Source organism: Leucopleurus acutus, assembly GCF_964270905.1.
Source record: "Leucopleurus acutus genome assembly, chromosome: 11".
Taxonomy (NCBI): Eukaryota; Metazoa; Chordata; class Mammalia; order Artiodactyla; family Delphinidae; genus Leucopleurus; species Leucopleurus acutus.
This window is the reverse complement of record NC_139152.1, coordinates 78,527,325-78,553,038: the sequence shown is the minus strand read 5'-3', so window position 1 is coordinate 78,553,038 and position 25,714 is coordinate 78,527,325. Positions and strand designations below refer to the sequence as shown.

Sequence of the window (25,714 nt, the reverse complement as noted above, 5' to 3'; positions counted from 1 at the left end):
CAATTAAAATTCCAAGATCCTTATTTCATGGTTTCAGTAAGTAGAATTTTCATGGAACTAAGTAACAACCAGTGAATAAAACATCAGACTGGAAGGTTAGGAATTTCTGATTAAAATTAGTCTTTCAATATTAAAAAGTATCACCTTAGAAAGCATTAAATAAAACTGATATAATACTATGGGGATATTTTCCCCAAGCTGGTATAATAAAAATCATATATAATAAAAGAATTAAAAATTATTAAACTCTAATTCTTCTTATATAAGGTTACAGATTAAGAGAAAGATTACCAAGTTTTTCCATAATTCTTCTAAATTCAAGGAAAAAAGGAGTCTGGCAAACTAAGCAATTTAAAATGAAAATAAACTTTAAGCATTGTTATGTAAGAATATAATAGTCAGTTACAACACAAGATTTTTTCTTGAAATTTAGCTAACTATCTAAGTGGTAAACTAGGCCCACCCTAAGATATTGCTCCTAAGAGCTTAATTATGGGTTAAGTCCTAGAATATTTAGCAACAGGCAGAATCACTTATAGTACAAAGGATCACTACTATTCATATAAAACATAACCAAGTTTTTCCTCGGGATAAAAAATAAATTTCCTTAGATTAGTGAAAAAAAAATCCCCTTTGGTATATGAAAATTTACTCACTTGAAGTGCTAAGTTACAGGAATTCAAAAGTGTTTTTTAACTCCAAAGGCATACTAGATTCACAACTTCCTTTCTAGGACAGCAGCATAAATTGAGTTTTTCCTACATTTTCCTCAAATAATGTCTATAAACTATGTCACTGCATAGGAGCTATAGGTATTAAAAAACAATATACTCCTGGAAATATCACTCTTTGAAAATGTAATCACAACACAAAACAGATGAGATTGGACGATTTGGAAAGCAACCCCTTTTAAGAGGTAGTTTGTAAAATAAAGTATTAAGGAGACAAGGATGCTTTCCAGGAAGCCGACAGGATGTTTCCAGAATCTTATTAAGGTGGAGAGGTGTACAGCTTCAGGCTAGAAATCAGCAGCACGGTGACCTGCTTGTGTTAATGGCACCCATTATCTCTAGGCAAACTGATTAAAGGAACGTTTTTTGCAAAGTTGAGGATGAGGCCTCAGACAATAGGGATCCCACTTTGATATCATCTCTTTTCGTTGCAACAAGAACAGAAAAAGATAAAACACACAAAACTGAAAGGGTAATTCTTAAAAAGGAACAATGTGTTTTTTTAAAAGATCATTTAGAAATCTTAAAATTAACCACTGAATACACATACGAACAAGGAAACATAAGACACGTTATAAGCCAAGTAATTCTGAAACTACATTTTAGTTCCAAACCCCAGTACACATCAATTGCATGAATTCAATTTTTTTTTATTCAGAACGTGTATATTTGTTTTAAGACTGGTATAAACAAAAATAAAATACAAACAACTTGTTACTGACATGATAGCTGCAGTCATTAACTGCAAGAATACAGTAAAAAGGAGCCATACTAAATGTTAATATTCTTGCAACAGAATTACCCCAGTCATTTTATGGTAGTAAATTCTGGCAAGAAATGATAAATTCATTTGTTATTAAAGATACTTAAAGAATTTCCAAGATCAATCAGTTGTGCTGAAAATAAAATAGCAGTTTATTCAAAAGAGCCCTTACCTTTCTCTTATTTTCCTAAAAGATCTGCCATTTACAGGTAAACTACTATTTTCAGATCAGCTGTTCAAAACCAGGGTTCTTCCTGTAAATTCACATTTTAGCTTTAAATATAGTAAACTTACACTCATTTTCCCTTTCCAGTGGAATATCTAGTCTTGAAGTTAAAACACTTTCACAAAAAAGAACAATTTAAAATCCTTAATGGAAATCTTGGTTCTTACTTTTCTTCTACCTCATTTTCATTTTCTTGCATTATTTGTTCTTCTTCCTCATCACCAAAAGTCTGTTCCTGCATGGTAGTAAAGGAGAGAGATCTAGCAGCCACTTCTGCAGCGAGGCCAGCAGTGAAGGTAAAATCCGGTGACAGCTGTAGCTGTGCCAGCCTCTGCTTGATGGAGGGCTGCAATGAGGCCCCGTGGGTTGGGTGGGCAGGGGCCAGGCCACCTGCATCAGCCTGCTGGGACTCATCTTCGCTCTCACATTGGTAATACATTCTTTCTTCAGCTCCTTGGAGGAAGACTTCATTTGCAGAATTGTCTTTATTTTTACCATCTAGAGGGTATTCACATAAATACTCAGTCCTATTACTTATTTCATTGTCGGTTGTAGAGGGTTTATTATTTTCCTCTTCAGTATCATTTTTACAAACTTTCCCCATATCTGAATCCACTGATGGTTCTGAATTACTTATGGGTTCCACTGGGTCTACAGGACACAAGGATTTCAACACAGCTTCAAAGGAAAAAAACAAAGAAAGAAAGAAAGAAAGAAAGAAAAGAAAGAAAGGAAGAAAGAAAGAAAGAAAATAACTAAAAACCCAGCAATGATTTAAACTTTAATTTAAACTCCCAGTAGTTTTTTCTTATAAAGAACAATAAATAAATAAAAGCTAAATAAAACTTGCCAGTAAATCAATGTAAATTTATAAAACCAGGACTTTATGAGATAAAATGCCTAAGATATGAAATGAGATGGAGTTTTGATGAATATTTTACAATACCTCACATATCTCTTATTCAAAATATTAAAGCAGTGGTTCTCAAGGTGTGGCCCTTGAACCAATAGCATCAGTCAGCATCACCTAGGAATTTGGTAGAAATTCAGATTCTTCGGCTCCATCCCACACCTACTGAACTGGAAACTGAGTGAGGACTGGCTATGTTTTACAAGCCCTCCACTGGATTCTGATGCACACTAAAGTTTGAGAACCACTGTACTAAAGAATAAGCAGCATGGTTTTCACTAGTAGTATGTCAGATCAAACACCTAAGAGTAATCCAGGTAATCATCCTATCATCAACACATATATATTTACAAGTTAAAACAGCATGGGAAAAAAAATGCAACATACAATTCAACTCACTTGCCAACCACCTAACAAGACCCTGATGAAAATAAAGGCAAAACTTGTACACATTTTGTAATGCCACAGAAAAATATAAAATTAAATAAAACCTGCATTCCAGATCAACTACTGTACAGCGTAATACATAAATATTATATCCATACGGCAGAAGTTGTCCTTTCAAGGAAAATGAAGTTTTATTTAGCCCCTCTTGATGTTAGTAGGCAGTGGGTTGCTTGCTAGGCAGTCTCTCCTCCCATTATGAGGGGTTAGTACAATACAATATGTTATGAAGCATGACGGAAGAAAGAAAAAGCACGTCTTGAAGATCTGGCGTTTATTTAAAAAATAATTTTGTAAAACATGTCCATTTCCAAGAAACAGGTCCCTAAGCTGCAGTAACTCCACTAGAGAAGCAGCAACAACAGAAAAAAATGGCCACAGCAGGTTGCAGTGTAGAATTTCCCTCTCTAATTCCATTCGGACTTTACCCCTGTAGGCAGAGACGAAAACAACTCTGGAAGATGTACTGAAATTTTTCATGGGCAAAGCATTTTAAGGTTTCAGCTCTTTATTTATTTTCACAAACTAAATTAGCATTATTGCCTTTTCAAATGTAAACTATGGAAAACACATACCTGAAAAAGAGACACATTTCTCTCATCATTATATCTTTACCCATACTGTCAAGAAGATAATTTTAAAGCCACATGAAGAAAATACTAAACAATAAAAAAGGATATAAGTTCACATACAATGTTATTTTCAGATTTCATGTACAGTGTTAGTCTATAAATCTGCTAATTCTTAAAGAATGCAACATATATTAGAAGTTGATTGATATTCCTGATTATTGTTAATTAAATGGGGGCAGGTAATCTGTATAATGCATCAACTGACTAGTGTGTTAACTCTGTGTTAGAATATAAACCTTCAGGAGTATGGGGATTTTTGTCTCTCGATCTATGTGCTAGGGATACAGCAGTAAACAGTATCTTAATATCTACTTGTTGAGTGAGTAATTTACTAAATGAATACTGTGGGGGATAATAAAGCCCCTATTTAAGACCAATTTAATTACAGAAACAAAAAAAAATTGAACGCATAGGAAACAACAGTGTCTAAAATATAATACTCTTAATCTCTGATTTATGTAGGCCATAAATATATGGACAAGCAAGTTTCAGGAACTCTGTTTTTACCGCTGCTTCTGGGAAGTTCTTCATCTACTACATGCTTTGCTGCTCAAGATGTCCTTTCATTTCACTAGAGTGCCCCCAGGTGTGAGGGTCCATAGTGGTGGGAGAGGTGGTAGGACTGGAGCAGTAAGAGGGGGACTCATGGAGGAGAGACTGGTGGAGAGGACAGCATTCCTGGTAAAGGGATCACCATATATGTTTTTCATTAATAAAAACAGCAACCATCATCTAATTAGATAGATATAAGTAGAGGAAGATATCTATATTAGAAACAGTGGGGAATATAACTGGATGATGAACTCATGATGGAGAGGCTTGAAACCAGGAAAAGGAGTTTAGATTCAATACAATTAGAAAGGGGGAACCACCATAGGTTTTTAAGATAGAGAGCTATTATCAGTGTGCTGTTTGAGAAAAATCTAAGTAGCTTTCAAGGATAGATATAAGCTATCCTAAAAACTTAGAAGCTATCTTCTAAGACTAGCTTAGAAGAAAAAGGTATTGAAAATGCAAGTCAACTAAGAGGCTATCACAATATACGACCATAATCTTATGAGGACCTGGGCTACAAAGGGGGCCAATGGGAAGAAAGAAGGATAAAATCAAGAACTGGGGGTTTCCCTGGTGGCGCAGTGGCTAAGAATCTGCCTGCCAATGCAGGGGACATGGGTTCGAGCCCTGGTCTGGGAATATCCCACATGCCACGGAGCAGCTAAGCCTGTGTGCCACAACTACTGAGCCTGTGCTCTGCAGCCCATGAGCCACAACTACTGAAGTCCGTGCACCTAGAGCCCGTGCTCTGCAACAACAGAAGCCACTGCAATGAGAAGTCCGCACACCGCAACGAAGAGTAGCCCCCGCTCACCGCGACTAGAGAAAGCCTGCACGTGGCAACGAAGATCCAACACAGCCAAAAATGAATAAATTAAAAAAAAAATCAAGAAGTGTACATCTGGACAAGGGAGGATGGTAGGGCTCCTAAGAGAAGAAAAGGGAACGAGGAGGAACCTTCCAGAGTATAGGTAATCTATATACTTCTAGTGAAAAAGAGAAAAGGAAGAGAAGGCAGTTGAGTCTGAGGCTCCACATACTCTAAAATGGAAGGGAAGTCCCACTCTACCTTCTTAGAAATCCATAGGCATTAATTCCTGAATTACGAATTAGCTAGTTTGATATTGTCAAGTACTAAGCTTCCCCTCTTTCCCTCTCCTGCCTCCCATGAAGTTCGACTAAAGAAAAGAAGGGTGGTTAACATAAAGAAGTTTAAGGGTAATCTTAGGTATTACCAGTCATCCAACTTTGTCCGAATCCAAGTATGGAGACAGCATGCACAGAAGCATCTCTGCTTCCCATCTACTAAAGTGCTCAGATCAATTAAGTAACCTAATGATATAGTTAAGGCCCTAGGTTTAAACTCATTTGTTTTAATAGTGAACATAGTTATTAATTTTGTGTTTTATTAAAGTAATTATAAAATAAACATAGGACAGAGTTTAGAATCTCAAATTCACTAAATTTGAAAACATCAATTTATTCACAACTCACTACCCATTTCAAAACAAATAGTAAAAAAAATCAAATAACCGATGAAAAAGTCTAATTTCGTATTCCCAATCTGATTATATACCCACTCTTTTATTGATCAAATTAATTTTGTGTCTAGAAGAAAAAGTACTATACTTACTGGTGGATCCCTAAAATTAAAACCATAAGAAGTCTATACCTAAAATAAGATTTATAGTTCAAGAAAAAAGAATCCCTTACATTGAAATAACGTTTTACTCTGAAGTCAGTGCTTACCATGATCACTAAATAGAAGCTGCTTCCACTTCTGCCTTTCTGCCTCTGATGCTTTAAATCCCAGCACAGATTTTAGTTCTTGGAGTACCCTCTTGGATTCTTCATGCTCACGCTCCTGTCTCTCTCTGTCTTCTTGAGACAAGTAATAAAAGTCATCCTTTCTGAAATCACTGTCCATATCAATATCATCTACATAAGCTTCTAACTCCTGAAAATGAATAAAAGAAAAAGCACTGTACTTCGAGAGGACAATTTTCTAGTAGCATTCATTTACTTGCACCTGTTGATCTCCAAGATTAAAAAAAATGACTCCTGGCACAGGTCATTAAAGCACAGTTGGGCGAACAAAGCAAACATAGATAAATTGAAATCTTAAAAAAACTTACCTGATACGAAGAGGGTTGTGGATGAGAAGTTTAACAACTTCGATTGTTATTTTTCTACTCTGATACCATTCTATAGATCTAGTCAAGATTACAGCTTTAGCTTTGTCAAAACCAATCAAAATTAGCAGGGCTGGTGGTTTGGGGAGGTGGTCAGGTATGTTAGTCTTCTTTGGTAGACATTTGTGGTTCTTTCTGACTTCTCAGCAAGTTTGAACACTATTGCTAGGATTGGGGAACACCTCATCTTATGGTTCTCCTTATCTCTAAGGGAGAGGGTAGGATCCTTGCTTACTCAGCTTCCCTTGCAGTGGTTAAGGAAAATGAGTTGAGATCCTCTAATCGGGTGTACCTGGATCAGATCTGATTCAGAAGTTTGTTATAAAAGAAATAGGCATACTACCAAATGTAAAATAGATAGCTAGTGGGAAGCAGCCGCATAGCACAGGGAGATCAGCTCGGTGCTTTGTGACCACCTAGAGGGGTGGGATAGGGAAGGAGGGAGGGAGGGAGATGCAAGAGGGAGGAGATACGGGGATATATATATAGCTGATTCACTTTGTTATAAAGCAGAAACTAACACATCATTGTAAAGCAATTATACCCCAATAAAGATGTTTAAAAAAAAAAAAAAAGAAAGAAATAGGCATTTTGAGGAATCCATTCCGGCAAGGATGGTGGCAGATCAAGTTTCCAGAGGTAGAGGTTCTGAAGATAGTTTTCATTATTCAACATTGATGGAGCAGGTGGCAACATCTGCACCCAGTGACTTAGCAGTGATGTTGCCACTGGAACAGTTCTTTTGAGTGATTTTGGCTGTTTACCCCAACCTGCTTCAAGCCTGATTATCTGGACCTCTGAAATATTCTGTCAGCTATGTAATGTTTTTAAGCAAATTTCTTGTAGGTTAAACTAAGTAGGGTTGGTCTCCCTTTGCAATTAAGAATACTGAATAGGCAGTATGACCTAAGGAAAAGAAGCCTTCTTCAGAATGAGCAATCTGTTGTCAACAACTAACACAATCATTTAAAAAAGTATTTTATAAAGGGTATAACATACACACATGCAGCCAAATGCACAAATCTTAAATGTATAGGATTTTTACATAGGCACAGATACTGGTAAACCACCACTCTGATCAAGATAAAAACATTTCCAGCATCCCAGAAGGTACCTTTGCTAATGCACTAACTTTTAATGCATTTCATCACTTTTGAGTATTTAAAAAATGGACAATTAGATATAAACAGGAAAATGTGTGGGTAGATTCAATGGATCCAAATTCAAGGCACTAAGAACTAATGATATGATATAAATTCAATACACTGTATTGTGATTCTGAAGTTCACTAGAAATATAAATTCAACAACTTACGTGAACTTATCCATGTCACTTACAGAGAAAGGTAGGTAAGTTATGTACGTGAAACTCTTTAGGGGAAAAAAAAGCAATTTTCACCCTTACCTGCTCCTCAGGGATTGGATCCTTGTCTGCAATGTGTAGAGGAGGCTGCATCAGAGGTACCACAGTACAGTGTGGGTTTTCACACGCCATTTCAGGTTTGCCTTGAAAAGAAACACAGAAATGAGTGAACATCTATTAAAGTTAACAAAGGTAATATCTATAGACTTACAATTTAAGTTAAACTCTTGGAGAAGAAAAACCTGTTTTTTCTCTCCCTTTTTCACCTTACCATAGTGTCTGTCACACTGTAGGTACTCTAAATACTTGCTGAACAATCAACTTTGTTCATTGCACAGAAACAGGCTCAAGACAGACCCACTGTTCCCTACAAAAAACAAACTTTGATCTTGTACTTTGCTTAAACTATTTTTATTCTCAGGAGCAGTTAGGATTGGAAATGAGTTTCACAAGTAAATAGATTGAAAAGATCACCCAGGTGAGCTTAACTTTAATTATTTAAAATTGGTGTTTGGCATCTAATCTCGGGGTTACTTGGCCTCATGTCCAGCTCTCTATCTTTTATCATTATCTCTCTACTTTCAAGAAGCAGCGGTTAAGCCTCTAGGTTTTTACCTTTCAAGAGTAATGATAGATACATGGTTGGGAACAGAGCTGGGGGGACTCTCAGCTGGCATGGGCTGGTGTGGTCAAAGCAAGCTAGGCTGGGGTGGGAAGAACCTTCAGTAGGTGTGAATCAGCAGAAATGTGACTTAGTCCACAGCAGCAGGCGACTGGTTACATACAAAGGATTGAATAAATAAGTAAATATATTGAAACTAATGACAGCCAAGCTTCTCATAATCACAAAAGAGAGGAACAAATATACAGGGGGGAAGGCCAGAATAAACTATGTGGTATTAGAATTGAATTGGAGGTATTGGTATGAACTCATGGCTTACAACATATATGGATAGACAGATACAGAAATAGAGATGGAGTGTACACATGTATATACAGAGATGTATTTCACAGCTCTGTACACTGAGAAGTGGTAAAAGGAGTAACATCCCAATGGCTCTGAGCATACCCAGCACCTAGATCTTGGTTTCTAAATGTCATTTTCCATTAAAAGGAATGAGGGCTTCTTGGAGACAAGGCTGATGTTATGGCTGGAGGCAGGGAAAGTATGAGACAAAGTAAAGAAGTGCTCAAAGAATGATGGTGACACGAATCACCTTGAATGGGCTCCCTCTGGTCAATCTTTGGACAACCTGGGCAACAATATAACATAAAAGTAACAAACTATGATCTACTGAATAAAATAAGAATCCATATATCCACACTGATATAAATAAGTAAATAAGTGGAAAGGGGGAGCGATGCTTAACCTTAAAATAGAGTGTCAACTAGTAAGTGTAAATGGAAAATGGAAGTAGAAAATTACCATTTGGCAACCATCACAGTAATACCCAATTCAAGCAAGAACTATCAATGGATGCTAAAACTAGTGGGTGAAAAAATTTTAAGCTAATTTATTCTATTCACTCATAAAATTCACCCTTTTTTGTATATACAATTTTATAAGTTTAGACAAATTAGAGTCATGTAATCACCTCTACCACCACAATCATGATACAGAATAGTTCTATTACGTCAAAACATTTACTTATGCTGCCTCTTTGTACCCTACTCCTCCCTCCATATCCAACTCCTAGTAACCATTGATATGTTTCCTGTTCCTATTAAATTTTATCATTTTCAGAATGTCATATAAATGGAATCATACAGTATGTAGTGATTTGAGTCTGTCCTCTTCTGATTAGCATAGTGCATCTTCCATCTTATTAATGTATCAGTAGTTCACTTCTTTTTTATTTCTGAGTAGTATTCCACCGTATGCGTGGATATAATGGCTTACCTATTCATCAGCTGAAGGAGCCTTGGGCTATTTCCTGATTTTGATGGCATACTACGGGTATGTAAAAGAATGTCTGTTTTTCAAAAATGTGAACAGAACTATTTAGGGGTAATGGGGTTTCATGTCCGTATCTTACTCTCAAATGGTTCAGAATAATACCACCAAAAGAATTTAAAGACAGATACACAGAGAGATAAAGCAAATGTGGTAGAATGTCAACAACTGGGGAATCTGGATGAACGGTATTTAGAATTATTATTCTCGTGATATTCTTATAATTTTGAAATAACTAAAAAAAAAAAAAGATATGGCAAACTAAAAGCACCTGCTTCTTAAAAAAATTCAAACGAACAGTTTTATTTCAAGTTGTGTAGCCAAGGCTACTATGGGCATTTTAGTGAGAAAAGTTTGTGAATACTTGTATCTTACTTCATGTCATTATCACCTATGAGCAAAAGCCACATACACAGAGGCCATCATGAAATGGCTTATCATCTGCCCAATGATTTGGAGACAATTTTAACAATCATGTTTGAGTGACTAAGATTCAACATCTCAGAGTATGCCAAGGGAGGGGTGAATGAGATGGTCAGTGGTCTTCTGAGTGTTTCTATTTATGGAAAATACACTTAAAAGCTCCAGAGTCATATCAAAAAGTTTAATATGTATAAATATTTGCACATACTAAAAATTCTTGGCAAATTTATCCTTTGGAGAAAGAATTATTCACCATTTACATTTGAGATATAAAGGAAATCTATTGGTAGTATATCGGTAATTAGCTTGTTAACATTTCCTTTGAAAAAAGTTAACACTTTTACTATCTAAGGACTTAGTTTGTTTAAGACATTAAAGTATTACAGATCTAGCTGTAAACAAAACAATGACTAACAGGATGATAAAGCATTACTCACCTTTGGCAGCAATACAATTTCTATACATAAATCTGATTAACCTCATAATAAGGTTCCAAGGGATAAACATGGTATTGACTTGCAGCATAAGTTTAAAGATTAATATGTCAACCATTTACAATGGAATTAGTGAAATTAGTAAAAACAAGTATAAAATCTGGGTCCAAAGGAAAGCAGTTTTGCCGAAAGTTTCAAGACTGCCTTTTTACCTAGCAGTACAAGGCACTCTGATGTTCCTATTAAATAACGGCACATTTTAACACATTTTCTTTTTTTTTAACATCTGTATTGGAGTATAATTGCTTTACAGTGGTGTGTTAGTTTCTGCTGTATAACAAAGTGAATCATCTACATGCATACGTATATCCCCATATCCCCTCCCTCTTGCATCTCCCTCCAACCCTCCTTATCCCACCCCTGTAGGTGGTCGTAAAGCACCAAGCTGATCTCCCTGTGCTATGCAGCTGCTTCCCATTAGCTATCTCTTTTACATTTGGTAGTGTATATATGTCAATGTTACTCTCTCACCTCGTCTCAGCTTACCCTGCCCCCTCCCCGTGTCCTCAAGTCCAGTCTCTATGTCTGTGTCTTTATTCCTGTCTTGCCCCTAGGTTCATCAGAACTTTTTTTTTTTAGATTCCACATACATGTGTTAGCATACGGTATTTGTTTTTCTCTTTCTGACTTCTTCACTCTGTATAACAGACTCTAGGTCCATCCACCTCACTACAAATAACCCAATTTCGTTTCTTTTTATGGCTGAGGAATATTCCATTGTATATATGTGCCACATCTTCTTTATCCATTCATCTGTCGATGGACACTTAGGTTGTTTCCATGTCCTGGCTATTGTAAACAGTGCTGCAATGAACACTGTGGTACATGACTCTTTTTAATAACAAATATGCAGTACCAGCTAACATAGCATTTGTATACTAATTTTTTTTTTTTTTTTTGCAGTACGTGGGCCTCTCACTGTTGTGGCCTCTCCTGTTGCGGAGCACAGGCTCTGGACGCGCAGCCTCAGCGGCCATGGCTCACGGGCCTAGCCGCTCCGCGGCATGTGGGATCTTCCCGGACCAGGTCACAAACCTGTGTCCCCTGCATCGGGAGATGGACTCTCAACCACTGCGCCACCAGGGAAGCCCTTGTATACTATTTTTAAATGACTGACGTATTTTATCTTAAAAGTAAACTGAATTTCTGGCCCCTGATTACCAAACTCATTATTACCCTAACTGGAAAAGAGTTTCTGGAAGTCCTAATAATGGAATAATACTATTAAAATCTATTTGTTTAATTAATTTTTTTAAAAAGGAGGTATATGATTCAGGGAACTTTCAAAGCATATTCATTTTTTATTTACAAAAATAAGAGCCAAGACTTTATATTCAGTGTACATATAAATTTGTACATATAAATTAACTTTTTTTTAGTAAACTAAGTAATTTTGTCAAGTCAGTTTCATCACATAGATAAGAAGTACAGCTAATAAAATCTTGCCAGAGAAGAATAAGCATATCTGATAAGGGTACGCAAAAGAACTCTCTCATAGGTACCTTTTTTATCTGTGTTTCTTCGTAGCAACTTGTCCACTTGAGAAATGGCCTCTTCCCAGCAATTGTTGCTCGCTTGAACATGAGGCTGAATCAACTTTAATTTCTCTTCTAGGATTTGATAAGCTTCTGACACTAGTTCTTGTGTTTCTTTAGTACAAACAAGCTTTTCAAGTTCATCTTCAAAAATTATTACCCTGAGTAATAAAGAAAAACAGCAACAGATTTCTAAACTATGAACTGAAATGTATAATTCGCAAGGTTGATTTAAGAAATAAGTTTATAAGATGAAAAAAGCTCTGGACATGGAAGGTGGTGATGGCTGCACAACAATATATATGTATTTAATGCCACTTAACTGTATGCTTAAAAATGGTTAAATGGTAAATTTTATGTTATGTGCATTTTACCACAATTTTTAAAAAAGCTTATAAAGAGTATTCATACATTTATTCAACAAGTATTTCTTGCATACATACCAGGCATTTTACAAACTGAAAGGATAAATTAAACCCATTTCCTACTTATAAGAAACTTAAATCAAATCAGGGAAATTATACATATACAATACAATATCATAAAAAATTAAAATTAACATTTTATTTCCATTCCAAATTAGGTCTAGAGAGTTGAAGAAACTTGCCCAGGTCATAGAGCTGGTAAGCTGTGAAGCTGGGCTAAATCCAGGCACAAAATGACTGAGAGATAAAGACAGGCTTATAAGAATTCAGAAGAGGGGGAAGTTACCACCAGCTATGGGTATAGACAGGGAACAGCTAAGGAAGAGGTACTTCTGAGGTAGCACTGAAGCATGGATAAAATCGGAGCATGTACAGAAGACAAGGAAAGTCATTCTAGATGGTACATGGGGAAAGGCATTTATACAGTTTGGCTGGACTGAAGGAAAGAAGTGAGAAATAAAGACAGAAAGCAGCCTGTAGTCAGGTTATGACAAACCCTTTCTGTAGAATGTTTTATACAGACTTTAGTCTAAGCTGTTAGAGTCCAAAATCAGTGAAAATTTTCAGATAAGTAAGAAAGCATATATATGCCTCAGAAACATTAATCTTGCACTCTAGAGGCCAGGAGAACAGTTAAAGGGTTAATGTCCTAGGGTAGGCAAGCGAGAGTGGGAATATCAAAGGGGACAAGCGAGAGGGAGGGATGAAACACAAAATTTTTTAGATAACACTTTTAAAAGTTGTGTGTGGCAGTGCTAAAGGGCAAATCAGATATGATGGTTTGTGACTGGTTTGCTCTCTAGTGAAAGTATTTTGAAAGGTGACATGTAGTAGCATACATAGAATATTTCATTTTTAAATAGGAAACATACTTCCCATGCATCATTCATAATCCCTGACCAAGGTAAAAAGCTCTTCTTTATCATTTTCATGTCCATCCAGTGTAGCACTCCTCCTTCTCGAGCCACCTTCCCTCACGCTAATGCATTCCATTACGCCCTGTATATTTCTGATTCTATTGCCAAACATTAATTCTTTATAGACCCTGGCTTTGCCTAACACAGCCTTTCCACTGAAATCTCTCATGATGATCCAACTTTTGCCACCCACTCAAGTGGAGATTGCCTTATCTCCCATTATTTCCTGTGGGAGACAGGGTTTCCTTAGAACGGCAGCAACAGACCACTGGAACATCCCTGCCTCACAGTTTCTTAGTTTTACACTATGCTGTAATCTTTACATCAAACTTAAATACCTATCTCAGACCTTGAACTGATGGGTGAAAACTTCTCTTCTTAAAATGTCTTTCTGAACTTAATTTCCTATCCTTGTGCATCACCTCCTTCTTCACTCCAGTAAATTAGCTTTTTGATTTTACTGAGACTTCAAGTCCTTTTGGCCCATTTTCTTATCTTACAAAATCAATTGCTGCCCTCCCCCTTCTACTTCTTGCCTGGTATCCAGGGTCAAGTACATCAACTACAATCTTCTCAACTCATTAAATTCCTGTGACCTTCCCCTGATTACAACATGAACCCAATCATTCATCTGATCCAGTCCTATACTATGAGTATCTGTTACAGAAAAATTTCACTGAAATGACTGGACCCTACATTTCACTAAGGCGGAGTATCAAACTATGGATTCTACATTTTTATTATTCAACTGGGGCCAAAAAACTTGTTCTATGCTATAGAAAAATGTCCAAACCTGCTCTGATTTATTCAGAAAAACAGCAACATTTTTCTCATCAACTGTATGTAATAATACTTCTCTGCTTTTGTCCTATCTTTCTAGGTTTTCTGTTGACATCAGGTAAAGTAAAAACTATATAAATGGCTCCCCCAAATTACAGTACTTACAAATCACTGTTTGTCTGCTACATTTGTACCTTTAAACCATCGTTTAGGCTGCAATGTCTCAATTTTGCTGCTGCTTTTTAGCTAGGACACAAGCCAACGACCACAATGGCACAAGACTGAAGATTGCTAATCATGGGGACATTTTCTTACATGGCTTCTAAACTTACTCATTCAGTAATGCTTTCAGATGGAGCTGCAAGCTGCGTACTGCTGTGTGAACATTATTCAGTTCTCTTGACTTCTGCTGAGTTTTGGATAAACGCTGGGGTACTACTGACTGGTGCTGAGTTTCAAAGTACCGATAGAACTCATAGCTGCGCTTAAGCTCTTCCAAACAGGCAGAATGAGCATGAGGTAGACCTTGAGTCACATCAGATAGAATATGATGAGGCAAAAGTGCTGGAGTAAGTAAGGGCCCAGGAGGTGAATTAGCCGTAGAAAGTAACAGGGCTAACCGCCTGAAGAACTCTGAACTCTGTGCCACCCAGAGTTGGAACAAAACCTAAAAAAAAAAAAAAAAAAAAAAAACAAGAAAAAAGGACTAGATCAATAAAAAATATTGGTCAACATTCAAAACAAGAAAACAAACTACAGATTTGTTTATCTTAACTTCTGGTTTAAACTTTTCACTTTATTCTAAGTAATGAATATAGCTGAGTTTGAACTAACTCTAAGAGTAGCCAAGAATGTTACGTCAAATTATATAGTCATGGCACATGGGAACTGCTGATCATAATATAGCAGCTAATACCAGTATATAATTTAGTACAGTTCTGTCCTAAACGAGAAATGCTGATGGAATGAGACACAGCTAATTAGAAATGAATGTTCTTTGATGAATTATTTTAAAAATGTACACAGGGCTTCCCTGATGGCGCAGTGGTTGAGAGTCTGCCTGCTGATGCAGGGGACTCGGGTTCGTGCCCCGGTCCGGGTAGATCCCACATGCCACGGAGCGGCTGGGCCCGTGAGCCATGGCCGCTGAGCCTGCGCATCTGGAGCCTGTGCTCTGCAACGGGAGAGGCCACAACAGTGAGAGGCCAGCTTACCGCAAAAAAGAAAAAGAAAAAAATGTACACAAAGGAGAAAAGGAGACAGCAGGAATGATGGACCTATGTAAGTCCAAAGAAACAACTCATTGATGGAGCCAGAGTTTGGGCTTCAAACTATACCATTATTTTGGCCTAGGAAATAGCTAAGAAAAAACATAAAAATCAGTCCCAGAGTGATCATACTCAGGAATGTCTGGCATGAGAAACTACAACACACATTCTCAAAAGACACACCCGGAGTCTGGCAGCAAAGGATTCCTCCAGATAGTACTATTCAAGAGGACAATATCAAACAAACAAATACAATCTAGTCTGAACAGGAGTTAGCAGACAATAAAAAGAGGATAATTTACCACTCTGGATAATTTAGATTTCAGTTTTTTATAACCATGAAAATGGACATTATTTAAACTGTTTTATTAAATGAATTTTAAAATTATGCAAATAATGAATTAATTTAATGTAAACCTATTTTACTATTAACTCATTTTTTTTTAAATGAGCAAGGCCAAAATTCTAAATCACTGAAGATACACTATCTAGGGGTTCTTAAATATAAATACAAGGTATCTCACAAGTCTTATTTAACCATTAAATTTTGTTACTAAAATGATTTTCTTTATCCTTTATTTTTTAATTCACCAAGTATTTCTTGAGCACCTATGATGTGCCAGGCAGTACTCTAGGTGCTGATAATACAGCAGAGAACAAAAGTGAAAAATATCCCTGCCCTGATGAAGCTTATATTCAAGTAGGGGGAGTAATAGATATTAACAAGTAAAATAAGTTTCTTGTCTGATGGGGTATGGGGAAAATACAGCAGAGAAGGGGAACAGCAAATGTGGGTTTGTGTGTGTATATGTGAGGGGAAGAAGAGGGAGAGAGAAGCAAAGGGAAGGAGGGGTGGCTAGGAGGGTCTCTAAATTCATCTGAAGGAACTGAGCCACTATGAGGAAAGAGTTCCAGGGAGTAGAAGGTTCAAGTGCAAAGTCCTGTAGTAGGAGTATACTTGGCACATCTGAGGAACGGCTAGGTCCATGCGGCTGGGATACAGTAAGCAAGGGGGAGCATGGTAAGTGATGAAGTTACTGAAGGAACTCTGGTTTTTACTCTAAGAGAAATGGGGAGCCACTGAAGGATTCTAAGCAGAAGAGTAATATTATCTGAGTTAAGCTTTAACAAGATCATCCTGTGTTGAGAGATCATAGGGAGGTGAGCACAAGCGAAGACAGGAGGTTACTGCAATAATCCAGGTGGGAGTTAACATGGTAGCTCATACCATAGTGGTTGGTGGTAAGAGGTAAGCAGCGGTGAGACAAGTGACAGAATCTCTTGACAGACTGTTTATGAGGAAAGGTGTTAACAAGGATGAGTCCAGAGTTTCAGACCACAGAAATTAAAAAATCAAGTTGGCATAGCTTACTGCCATTTTAAAAAAGACAAATTTATTATCTAATCACTGCCATATTATACAATTAAACCAAAACTCAGAAATACACATTTTTTTCTGTTTGTTCTTTGAATAAGGGAAGCCGCTCTGGATGAGGGGATAACCACAGTTTATGGGCAATTAGGAAATTTTGATTTAAAGCATTTTCAGGGAATTCCCTGACAGTCCAGTAGTTTGGACTCGGTGTTTTCACTGCTATGGCCCAGGTTTGATCCCTGGTCGGGGAACTAAGATCCTGTAAGACACACAGCATGGCAAAAAAAAAAAAAAAAAAAAGTCTTTTCACAAAATGCAGATTTGTTTTTTAAAGCAGGAAATACACTCTTTATAATAATAATAATTTTATAAAAAAACTAAGAGTTTTAAACTAAGAAAAAAAGAGAGGTAAGGACTCTGTACTAGATATTTCACAAGTCTCTCCTCAGGATGCAATTAGGAAGTTTCTTTCCTTTTCAAAGATGCAGCACTTACAATTCCTAAGTTCTCCTAAGGGAAGATATGTGAACAATTAAAAAAAAAAAAACCCCAAAATGTATTTTCTTTAGAGGACACAATGAAGATTACAAAGGAAAACAAGAGGCCCCGATTTATTTGTAAACCATCTTTCACTACATTTTTAAAAAAGCTTTAGTTAGTGTTGCTCTTTTGAGAAAGAATTTTAAAATTTAACTGACAAAATCCATTTAAAAATTCTTTATCTGGATATAATGCCAACTGTACAAGGTGGCACTACACAGTTTTTGAACATTACAGGGATTTTCAGCAGTTTATAAACTCTGTAAATCTCAAGATAGGCTTCTTTTGGAGTCCGTTATTCCTGGTAACAATGCAACACAATCATCAGGTTTAGTTATAGATTAGTTATATGTCAAAATAAAGCAGAATTAAAATACTAAAGTTTGTCTGACTTGTAAAATAATATGGGTGAGCAAAAAGGATCCAGCTACAACCAGTACCATTGGTGGTGGAGTAGAGAGATAACAAGCGAACAAGTCCCACAGTTTAGAGTAGGTCATGTCAGATGCAATTTAAAAAATCAGATAACATTTATTAATCACTCACTCTCTCCCAGGTATTGGACTGGCAAATATTTAATCCTTTAGTGATCAGCATTATGGTTATCTCATTTTATGAACGCAGAAACAATGACTTGCTCAAGTCCACATTAGCAGTCAGGTGAGAGTCAAACCTAGAAAGTCTGACTTCAGGAGGCCCACTGTTTCTTTTTGCTGCCTGTACTTTGGCCAAAATATAATCCAGGATTTAACAAGCTTTTTAAAAAGCATAAAGAAATAGGGAAATCACTGAGACATCTTGATGAGTAAACAAAAAAATAAGTTAAAAGGGAAATTAAGAAATATGACCGTAATTCTTTCTCCAAATCCTTCTTAAAGAGTAACAGCTATTACCATTTTGGGTTAACCATTATACAACAAGCCCTGTTGTAGGTATTTTGTTTGTTTTCTCATTTAATCTAACACCTTGTAGGGCAGGTATGGTAACTCCTTTTTACAGATTAGGTAAGTTCAAAGAACAACTCACTCAAGGTCAAATGACCAGTCAGTGTCAGGGCTAAAATATAAACCCATGTCTGCTCAATTCCAAAGTCGCTGCTTTTTCATCATTAAGCATCTCCCAAATTGTTCTTTGAAAATAACTTTATTTCCATCATAGAGTAAAGCATGGTCGTGGTATTGAATTTGGAAGTAAATGGAATTACCTACAGTGCAACCACACTAAAGAGTAGCTATTGGTATATTAGTATTTTCTCATGGGCTTTTTCTAAACACAGAGTTACTAAATATATATTTATGTATCCTGATTGTTTCTCCAAGTTTTTACAAAACCTTCATAAGCAAGTTGTAGCTGGTATACAATGGTTCACCATGTTGGACTTACTGTGATTCATGCAGCTATTCCTCTACTGCTGCACATTTAGGCTGTGTTCCATTTTTCACTATCATAAGCAAAACTAATAAGCAACCTGGCATATAAAGCTTTAATATATTTGAAATCATTTCCTTAAGGAAGATTTACAGAAGTGGAATTACTGATTTAAAGCATATAACATTTTTAAGGCACTTTAAATGTCAAACTGCATTCTGAAACAAACTTTAGGGAACTAAGGAAACCAGTAAGAAAACTATTGTAGCAGCCTCAGTAAGAATGATGGCAGCTGGGACTAGAATGGTGGGAAATGACATGAAAAAAAGTGAATGAGTTTAAAATGTATTTTGAAGGTGGAACCAACACAAAAATCTACTCATAGCTTATATGTGAAGGGTAAAAAGAGTTATGGATAAGAAGGATAGTGCCCAGGTTTCTAGCTTAGTAAGTTGTATGATGCCATTTATTAAGATGGGTTAGAATGAGGTTAAAAGTAAATCAAGGCAAATTTCAAGTGACTGGAAAGAAAAACAGGAGAACTAGAGCTTTTATGTGGATCTGAAAATTTTAAAGATGTAAAAGTTTATGCGGTTCAAAACAAAATGAATCTTGAAAAATATGCTGTTAACTACACTTGCACTGATTTCCATGGTATCAAGTGAAGTTTAGAGGCTAGAAATAAAAAAATATCTAAGTGGAGTTTGCTAAATACTGAAAAGGAAGTTAAAGACATTTGGCTTGACTTTTTAAAAATACTACTGGAATCTTACAATGCATACAGTTAGTTTTTGTAAGATGCTTTAACTTATGTTTTTTCATGTTATTTTTTTCTACTACTAACTCCAAAGGAGTTCATTAAATGAATGTACCATAAATCTCATTACCAATCTCAAATCACTGAACTTTTAACTCGTTTCGAAGATTTGCTGCTGTAGTAATATTATGAACGTATATCTTTGATTACTTCCTGAGATGAATCTGTGAGCTTAAAATTGCTGGCGTAAAGGGTACATACCTTTGTGAAGAATGGTATTCACAGTTAAAGTGAAGCATACTAGTAAGGCTGAAAATTTTTATCACATTTATTGGCCATTTCTGGTTTTTGTGAACTGGCAATTCACACACCTGACCTATCTTCAATAGGTTTCACATACCTTAGTGCTCTTTATATAGAAAGAATTCAAGCCCTTTGTTTATAAATCACTGCAATTTTTTCCCTGAGCTTATTTACATTTAAAGTATACAGCATTTGGGGCTTCTCTGGTGGGGCAGTGGTTAAGAATCCATCTGCCAATGCAGGGGACACGGGTTTGAGCCCTGGTCCGGGAAGATCCCACATGCTGCGGAGCAACAAAGCCCATGCACCACAACTACTGAGCCTGTGCTCTACAGCCCGCGAGCCACAACTACTGAGCCCATATCCTGCAACTACTGAAGCCCACGTGCCTACAGCCCGTGCTCAGCAGCAAGAGAAGCCACTACAATGAGAAATGAGAAGCCTGCGCACCGCAACGAAGAGTAGCCCCCCCTTACCACAACTAGAGAAAGCCTGCACGCAGCACTGAAGACCCAATGCAGCCATAAATAAATAAATAAATAAGTAAATAAACAAACAAACAAAACAAAACAAAAAAAGAATCCATCTGCCAATGCAGGGAACACTGGTTCGAGCCCTGGTCCGGGAAGATCCCACGTGCCACGGAGCAACAAAGCCCATGCGCCACAACTACTGAGCCTGTGCTCTAGAGCCCACGAGCCACAATTACTGAGCCTGCAAGCCTAGAGCCCGTGCTCCACAACAGGAGAAGCCACCACAGTGAGAAGCCTGTGCACCGCAACAAAGAGTAGCCCCCGCTCGCCGCAACTAGAGAAAGCCCACGTGCAGCAACGAAGACCCAATGCAGCCAAAAATAAATAAATAAAATTAAAAAAAAATATATATATATACAGCATTTAAAGTTTAGAAGTTTAATTCTTATGTAGTCAAATATATCCTTTTATGTGGTTTTTAATATATGAAAAAATTCTTGTTCCATATAAGAATTTTGGAGATTTTCCAAGGAAAGATGCTGATCTTGTAGGTTTTTTACCCATGTTTGTTGAAACAAATGGCTAGTAAATAAAATCACTCATATATTGGGTTCCCACTAAACTCATTTATCTTCAAACTCTAATTTAATACAAGAAATGCCTATAGTAAGAATTTAAAGTATTTCAATATCAGAACATAAGGATCTCCTCTATTCATTCATTGATTCATTTATTTATGGCTGCACTGCACAGCATGTGGTATCTTGGTTCCCTGACTGGGGATGGAACCTGTGCCCCCTGCAGTGGAAGCGCAGAGTGCTAACCACTGGACAGCCAGGGAATTCCCACTCTTCATCCAATCTTCACAGTGCTGTCCCTCTTTAAAGGCAGTTTCAAAAACATCAGTAAGGCTATTATGGTAATGGTATCCAGCAAACAACAAAAGAAACAGGTGCACCATTTATATTCAGAAAGCACAGGCACAATCCAAATGCATCTATCTTTTCAGCCCTTCCCATCCATGAATGGATTACCTTCAATGCAGGCAGGCTGAAGCCATCTGTAAGGTTATGTGCTTCTTCTTCTGAAATCTGCTCTTCACTAAGTCCAAGGCCCAGCTCCTTAAAAGGCACCACACAGATGTAGTTGGTTACATTGTCACTCTCAGAGTTCAGGGGGTAGGTTAAATTAGGTTAAGGCAATCAACAAAGCCTTTTCATTAAAGCATAAAGAGTACAATAAAACTGTCCAAAATTACCTTTACTTATCTTTGTTCTGAACTTTGAGGAGATTTACATCAGTTTTTTAAAAAAGAAACTAATCTTAAAATCTAATATATTAATATACCTCAAATCTTACAGGATACTTGAGAATAAAATGTCTTTATAGCTGGAGAATTAAAAGTTCAACTCTTCACAAGCGCTAAAGTGCTAATTTAGTTATTTTTCGCATCTACCTTTTGAAACTGTATCATGTACTTTATTGTATCGTGGCTCAGGCCCTCACCACTCTACAGCAAGTACTTCCTCTTTCCCTCCAAGTCTGCACACTGCAGGACATCATTACCTGACCGTTACCTGAAAACATGAACTACTGATGTAAGTAACACTAAGCCTGTTCCATCAAGGTTGCTGACATAGACTGCTGCTGTTTCTGCCTTCCTCTTCCTCATGCGCATCTATCAACATTATTATGTGACTTCCTCCTCTTTCATTGTTTTTGTAAAGAATTATATCCATACAATTCTTGATATTTGAACTCTTCATGCATTTATAACATATCCCTATTTTGTCGTATTATAATAATCTTTTGATATAGTACTAGGCAGAATCTGTAAATATTCTATTTGTGAGATTGGTTTTTATTTGGAACTGAGATTATAGTATCTGCATAAATAAAATGATGTACTGTAGCTTTCTATCTAAACTTTTCTATGGTCTGAAATAGTTTTTTGTTTTTTTTTTTTTGCGGTACGCGGGCCGCTCACTGTTGTGGCCTCTCCCGTTGCGAAGCACAGGCTCCGGACGCGCAGGCTCAGCGGCCATGGCTTACAGGCCCAGATGCTCTGCGGCATGTGGGATCTTCCCGGACCGGGGCACAAACCCGTGTCCCCTGCATCGGCAGGCAGACTCTCAACAACTGTGCCACCAGGGAAGTCCCTGAAATAGTTTTTTTTTAAAAACTACAAAATCATCTGGACGAGGTAAAAATTTTTTCATTCACTTAGTTTTTGAATAAGTAATATATTCAAAGGATTAAAAATTTATAAGGTATTAAGGGGTATAGTAAAAACTGCTTCCTACCTCTATCCCTTAGCCACCTAGTTCACCTACCCAAAGGCAAAGGCAATCACTGTTACCAGTATCTGGTGTATACTTCAAGATATTTTATGGTTATGTGTTACCAGTATCTGGTGTATACTTCAAGATATTTTATGGTTATGTACATACATAAAAGGAAATCCAAATATAAATGTGTGTGTATGTGGGGATATATATATATGTGTATATACACATGCACACACTCTTATTTATCCCCTCATATATACAATCCCTTCTATGCACAAATGGAAGGGTAGTATAAATACTGCTCTGTGCACTTCGCTTTTTTTTTTTTTCATTTAACAACATAATTTGGAGATCATTCCACAATAGTGCATCAAGACCTTTTATCACTTTTTTACAGCTGCACATTTTCCATTGTTTACATATATAACCAGGTGCTTTCTGTTTTTAAATGGAATTCTTTTTATTAATCTCCAGTGTCTGAATTCTTCCTAGGTCAGTTTTAGAGATTTGTGTTTTGATATGAAATGATCCATTTCTCCCTACAGTTTCAAAGTTGTGGCCACAAAGTTACAAAACTATCCCCTTACAATAACTTTAATTTCTTGCTCTGTTCTCATTACTAATCTTGTATATTTCTATTCTTTTTACTTTGATCAGGCACACGAGGGTTTATATAACTTACTGGTCTTTCCAAAGAAATAGTTGGTGGATACTTTTTGAATTCCTTAAGGTTTCTTATATGGAGAATATGATTCGGCCCCTGCCTACTTCTGAATCTCATCTCATACTCTGACTCCCAACTTACTGTGCTGCAGTCTTCGAGTATGATGGTCCTTTTTCTGTACTCCAATCATACTAAATTCACTCCTGCCACAAGATCTTTATACTCGCTGGTCCATCTGACTGGAACTCCATCTCAAATCTAAGTTTAAATTGCAGGCCTTCCCCTATCATCCAATCAAAAACAGCAACCCACCAATCACTCTCTATCCTATTCCCCTGGGGTTTTCCCCCTTTATAGCAAATATCTGAAAATATTCTGTTCAGTTTTTATTAATTATATCATCCACTAGAAGGCAAACTCCATAAGAACAAGGATCTTGTCTATCTTGTTCACTGCTAGGTTCCCAGTATCTAGATAAGTGACTGGCCCACGGAATTCATACCATCTGCAATCTTTGTTAGGGTCCTCTCAGCCCACCTCACTCCCAACCCCTCACTAAACTATAGGCTCCCCGAGGCAGGGACCATGTCTATTATGTGGACCACTGTATATCTAGTGACTAGCAAACTGCTTGGCATAATATTCACTGAATGAATAACTACTTGCAGTTAACATCCCACACTGTCATATCTCTATTTCCTTCTATATCTTTTCTTCCTTCTATTTGCAATGCACACTTTTATCCTCAAGGTCAACTCCTACTTATTCCTTGAGGGTCAACTCAGGTGTCGCTTCCCTGAAAGCCTTCTGTGTTTTCACAGAAGTCACAGGTCAAGGACATTGTCCTGCTATGCTGGAATGCACCCTGGGCACTTATACTGTATTATGAATATCTACTGACTACACTCAAAAATCTTTAAAAGTAGGTAGTACAGGTTTTTGTTCTGTCTTCCTAGCACATTGCAGGCAGGTATTTAGGTAGTAAACAAATTGAATAGACAAGTTCTTGACTAAAATGAAAGTGCTTTCTCCCAATTTCCAAAGAGGTAATACAGTACAGTATGTGTATGTATGTGTGTGTGTGTGTGTGTGTGTGTGTGTGTGTATCTAGATATAGAAAATCTATACATATATAGAAAAGGTTTAAAGTCCTAAGTCCTACAGTCAAGACACAATTTCACCTCTTACTAACTGTGTGACACTGGGTAAATCCCATATAAAGTAGAGATTTTATTTAGTTTTCTCATAAAGTGGAGATAAGAAAATCTACATGGAAAGGTCTGTATAAGGATATAATGATAGAACATAAAGCACTCTGTAAACTTTTAAGCATTATATTTATCAATGTTACAGTACTCAGCATCCTGAAGGTACAAAATAGTTTTTGCATCCCATTTACTCATAACTTACCTAACTAAATTTTAACTAAAATAAAGATCTTATACACTTTTATTTTCTAACAGACCTAATTTCCTGACTTAGTAAATTTAAGAGACAGACTTATTGTCATGCAGTCTTTAAGTGCTTATTATATACCAGACACTGCCTAAGCACTTTATATGCATCAATTCATTTGGTCTAACAAAAGCAGTCAGGAAGATTTTGTTATTATTGTCAGTTTACCAATAAATAAAGCAAGGTACAGAGAGTGAAGAAACTTGCTTACGGTCACCTACACAGTAACTGATTCAGCCAAAATTTAGACAGCCAATCTGACCCTAGAGCCTCTGTTTTTTGAAAGGGGAAGGATTTCCTGTTGCCAGTTTATTTCCATGTCATGACGCAAATTTGTCATGTTCAGTAATTTGAAAAAATGTCTGACCTAGAGAAGCCAGGTTCTTTTGACTTTATTCTTTGGACCAGTGAAGGGAGGGACTTCAAGTGTTTTCCTTGTTAAAAATGAGCCACGTGAGAGCAGAACTTTCTTCCTGTCTATTATTGTCATTCCCCTAAGTTTTAAAATAAAAGTGATGATGGAAATCAGCTTCAAAATAGGCAATTTCAGTTTACAGTTAACTTTTATAGGATGCAGCTATGATATCTATATTCAGGACTCTGGAAACATTGCTTATTCTTACATATAGACAGAAAAGGATATTTTTTCAGCATATATAGGGTAGCTAGCCTTGCTGCTTGAAAGTTGGCTCTTACAGTTCTGTAGACAGCTTTCCGAAGACCGATGAGATGCTGACTGGGATGCTGTCCAGCTTTATTAAATGGGCAAGCAGCACTGACCCTGTCAAGCAAACTTGAAAAGTAAAATGTGATACAACTGTACAGGTGTCCTAAAGTTTTTGTTTTCTAAATCCACAATTCTATTAAACTTAGGAAAAAA

The 25,714-nt window shown here is 36.8% G+C and overlaps 1 protein-coding gene across 7 annotated transcripts in view; it reads right to left on the bottom strand.

The window, feature by feature from the left end:
- Positions 1–555: 555 nt before the first annotated feature.
- Positions 556–25,714, bottom strand: part of VEZT (vezatin, adherens junctions transmembrane protein) — a 73,319-nt gene continuing 48,160 nt past the window's right edge. For 2 of the 7 annotated variants that reach the window (XM_082850169.1, XM_082850164.1), the window contains 7 exons: positions 25,478–25,627; positions 21,462–21,609; positions 14,676–15,010; positions 12,189–12,382; positions 7,858–7,958; positions 6,011–6,218; positions 556–2,398 (listed from right to left, as the gene is read on the bottom strand). In XM_082850169.1, the coding sequence (XP_082706295.1) occupies positions 1,884–2,398; positions 6,011–6,218; positions 7,858–7,958; positions 12,189–12,382; positions 14,676–15,010; positions 21,462–21,609; positions 25,478–25,627 (1,651 nt within the window). In that variant the 3' untranslated portion in view covers positions 556–1,883. Of the gene's footprint in view, positions 3,505–6,010; positions 6,219–7,857; positions 7,959–12,188; positions 12,383–14,675; positions 15,011–21,461; positions 21,610–25,477; positions 25,628–25,714 lie in introns of all 7 variants that reach the window. The other 5 variants (XM_082850165.1, XM_082850170.1, XM_082850166.1 and 2 more) reach the window with 4 other exon arrangements.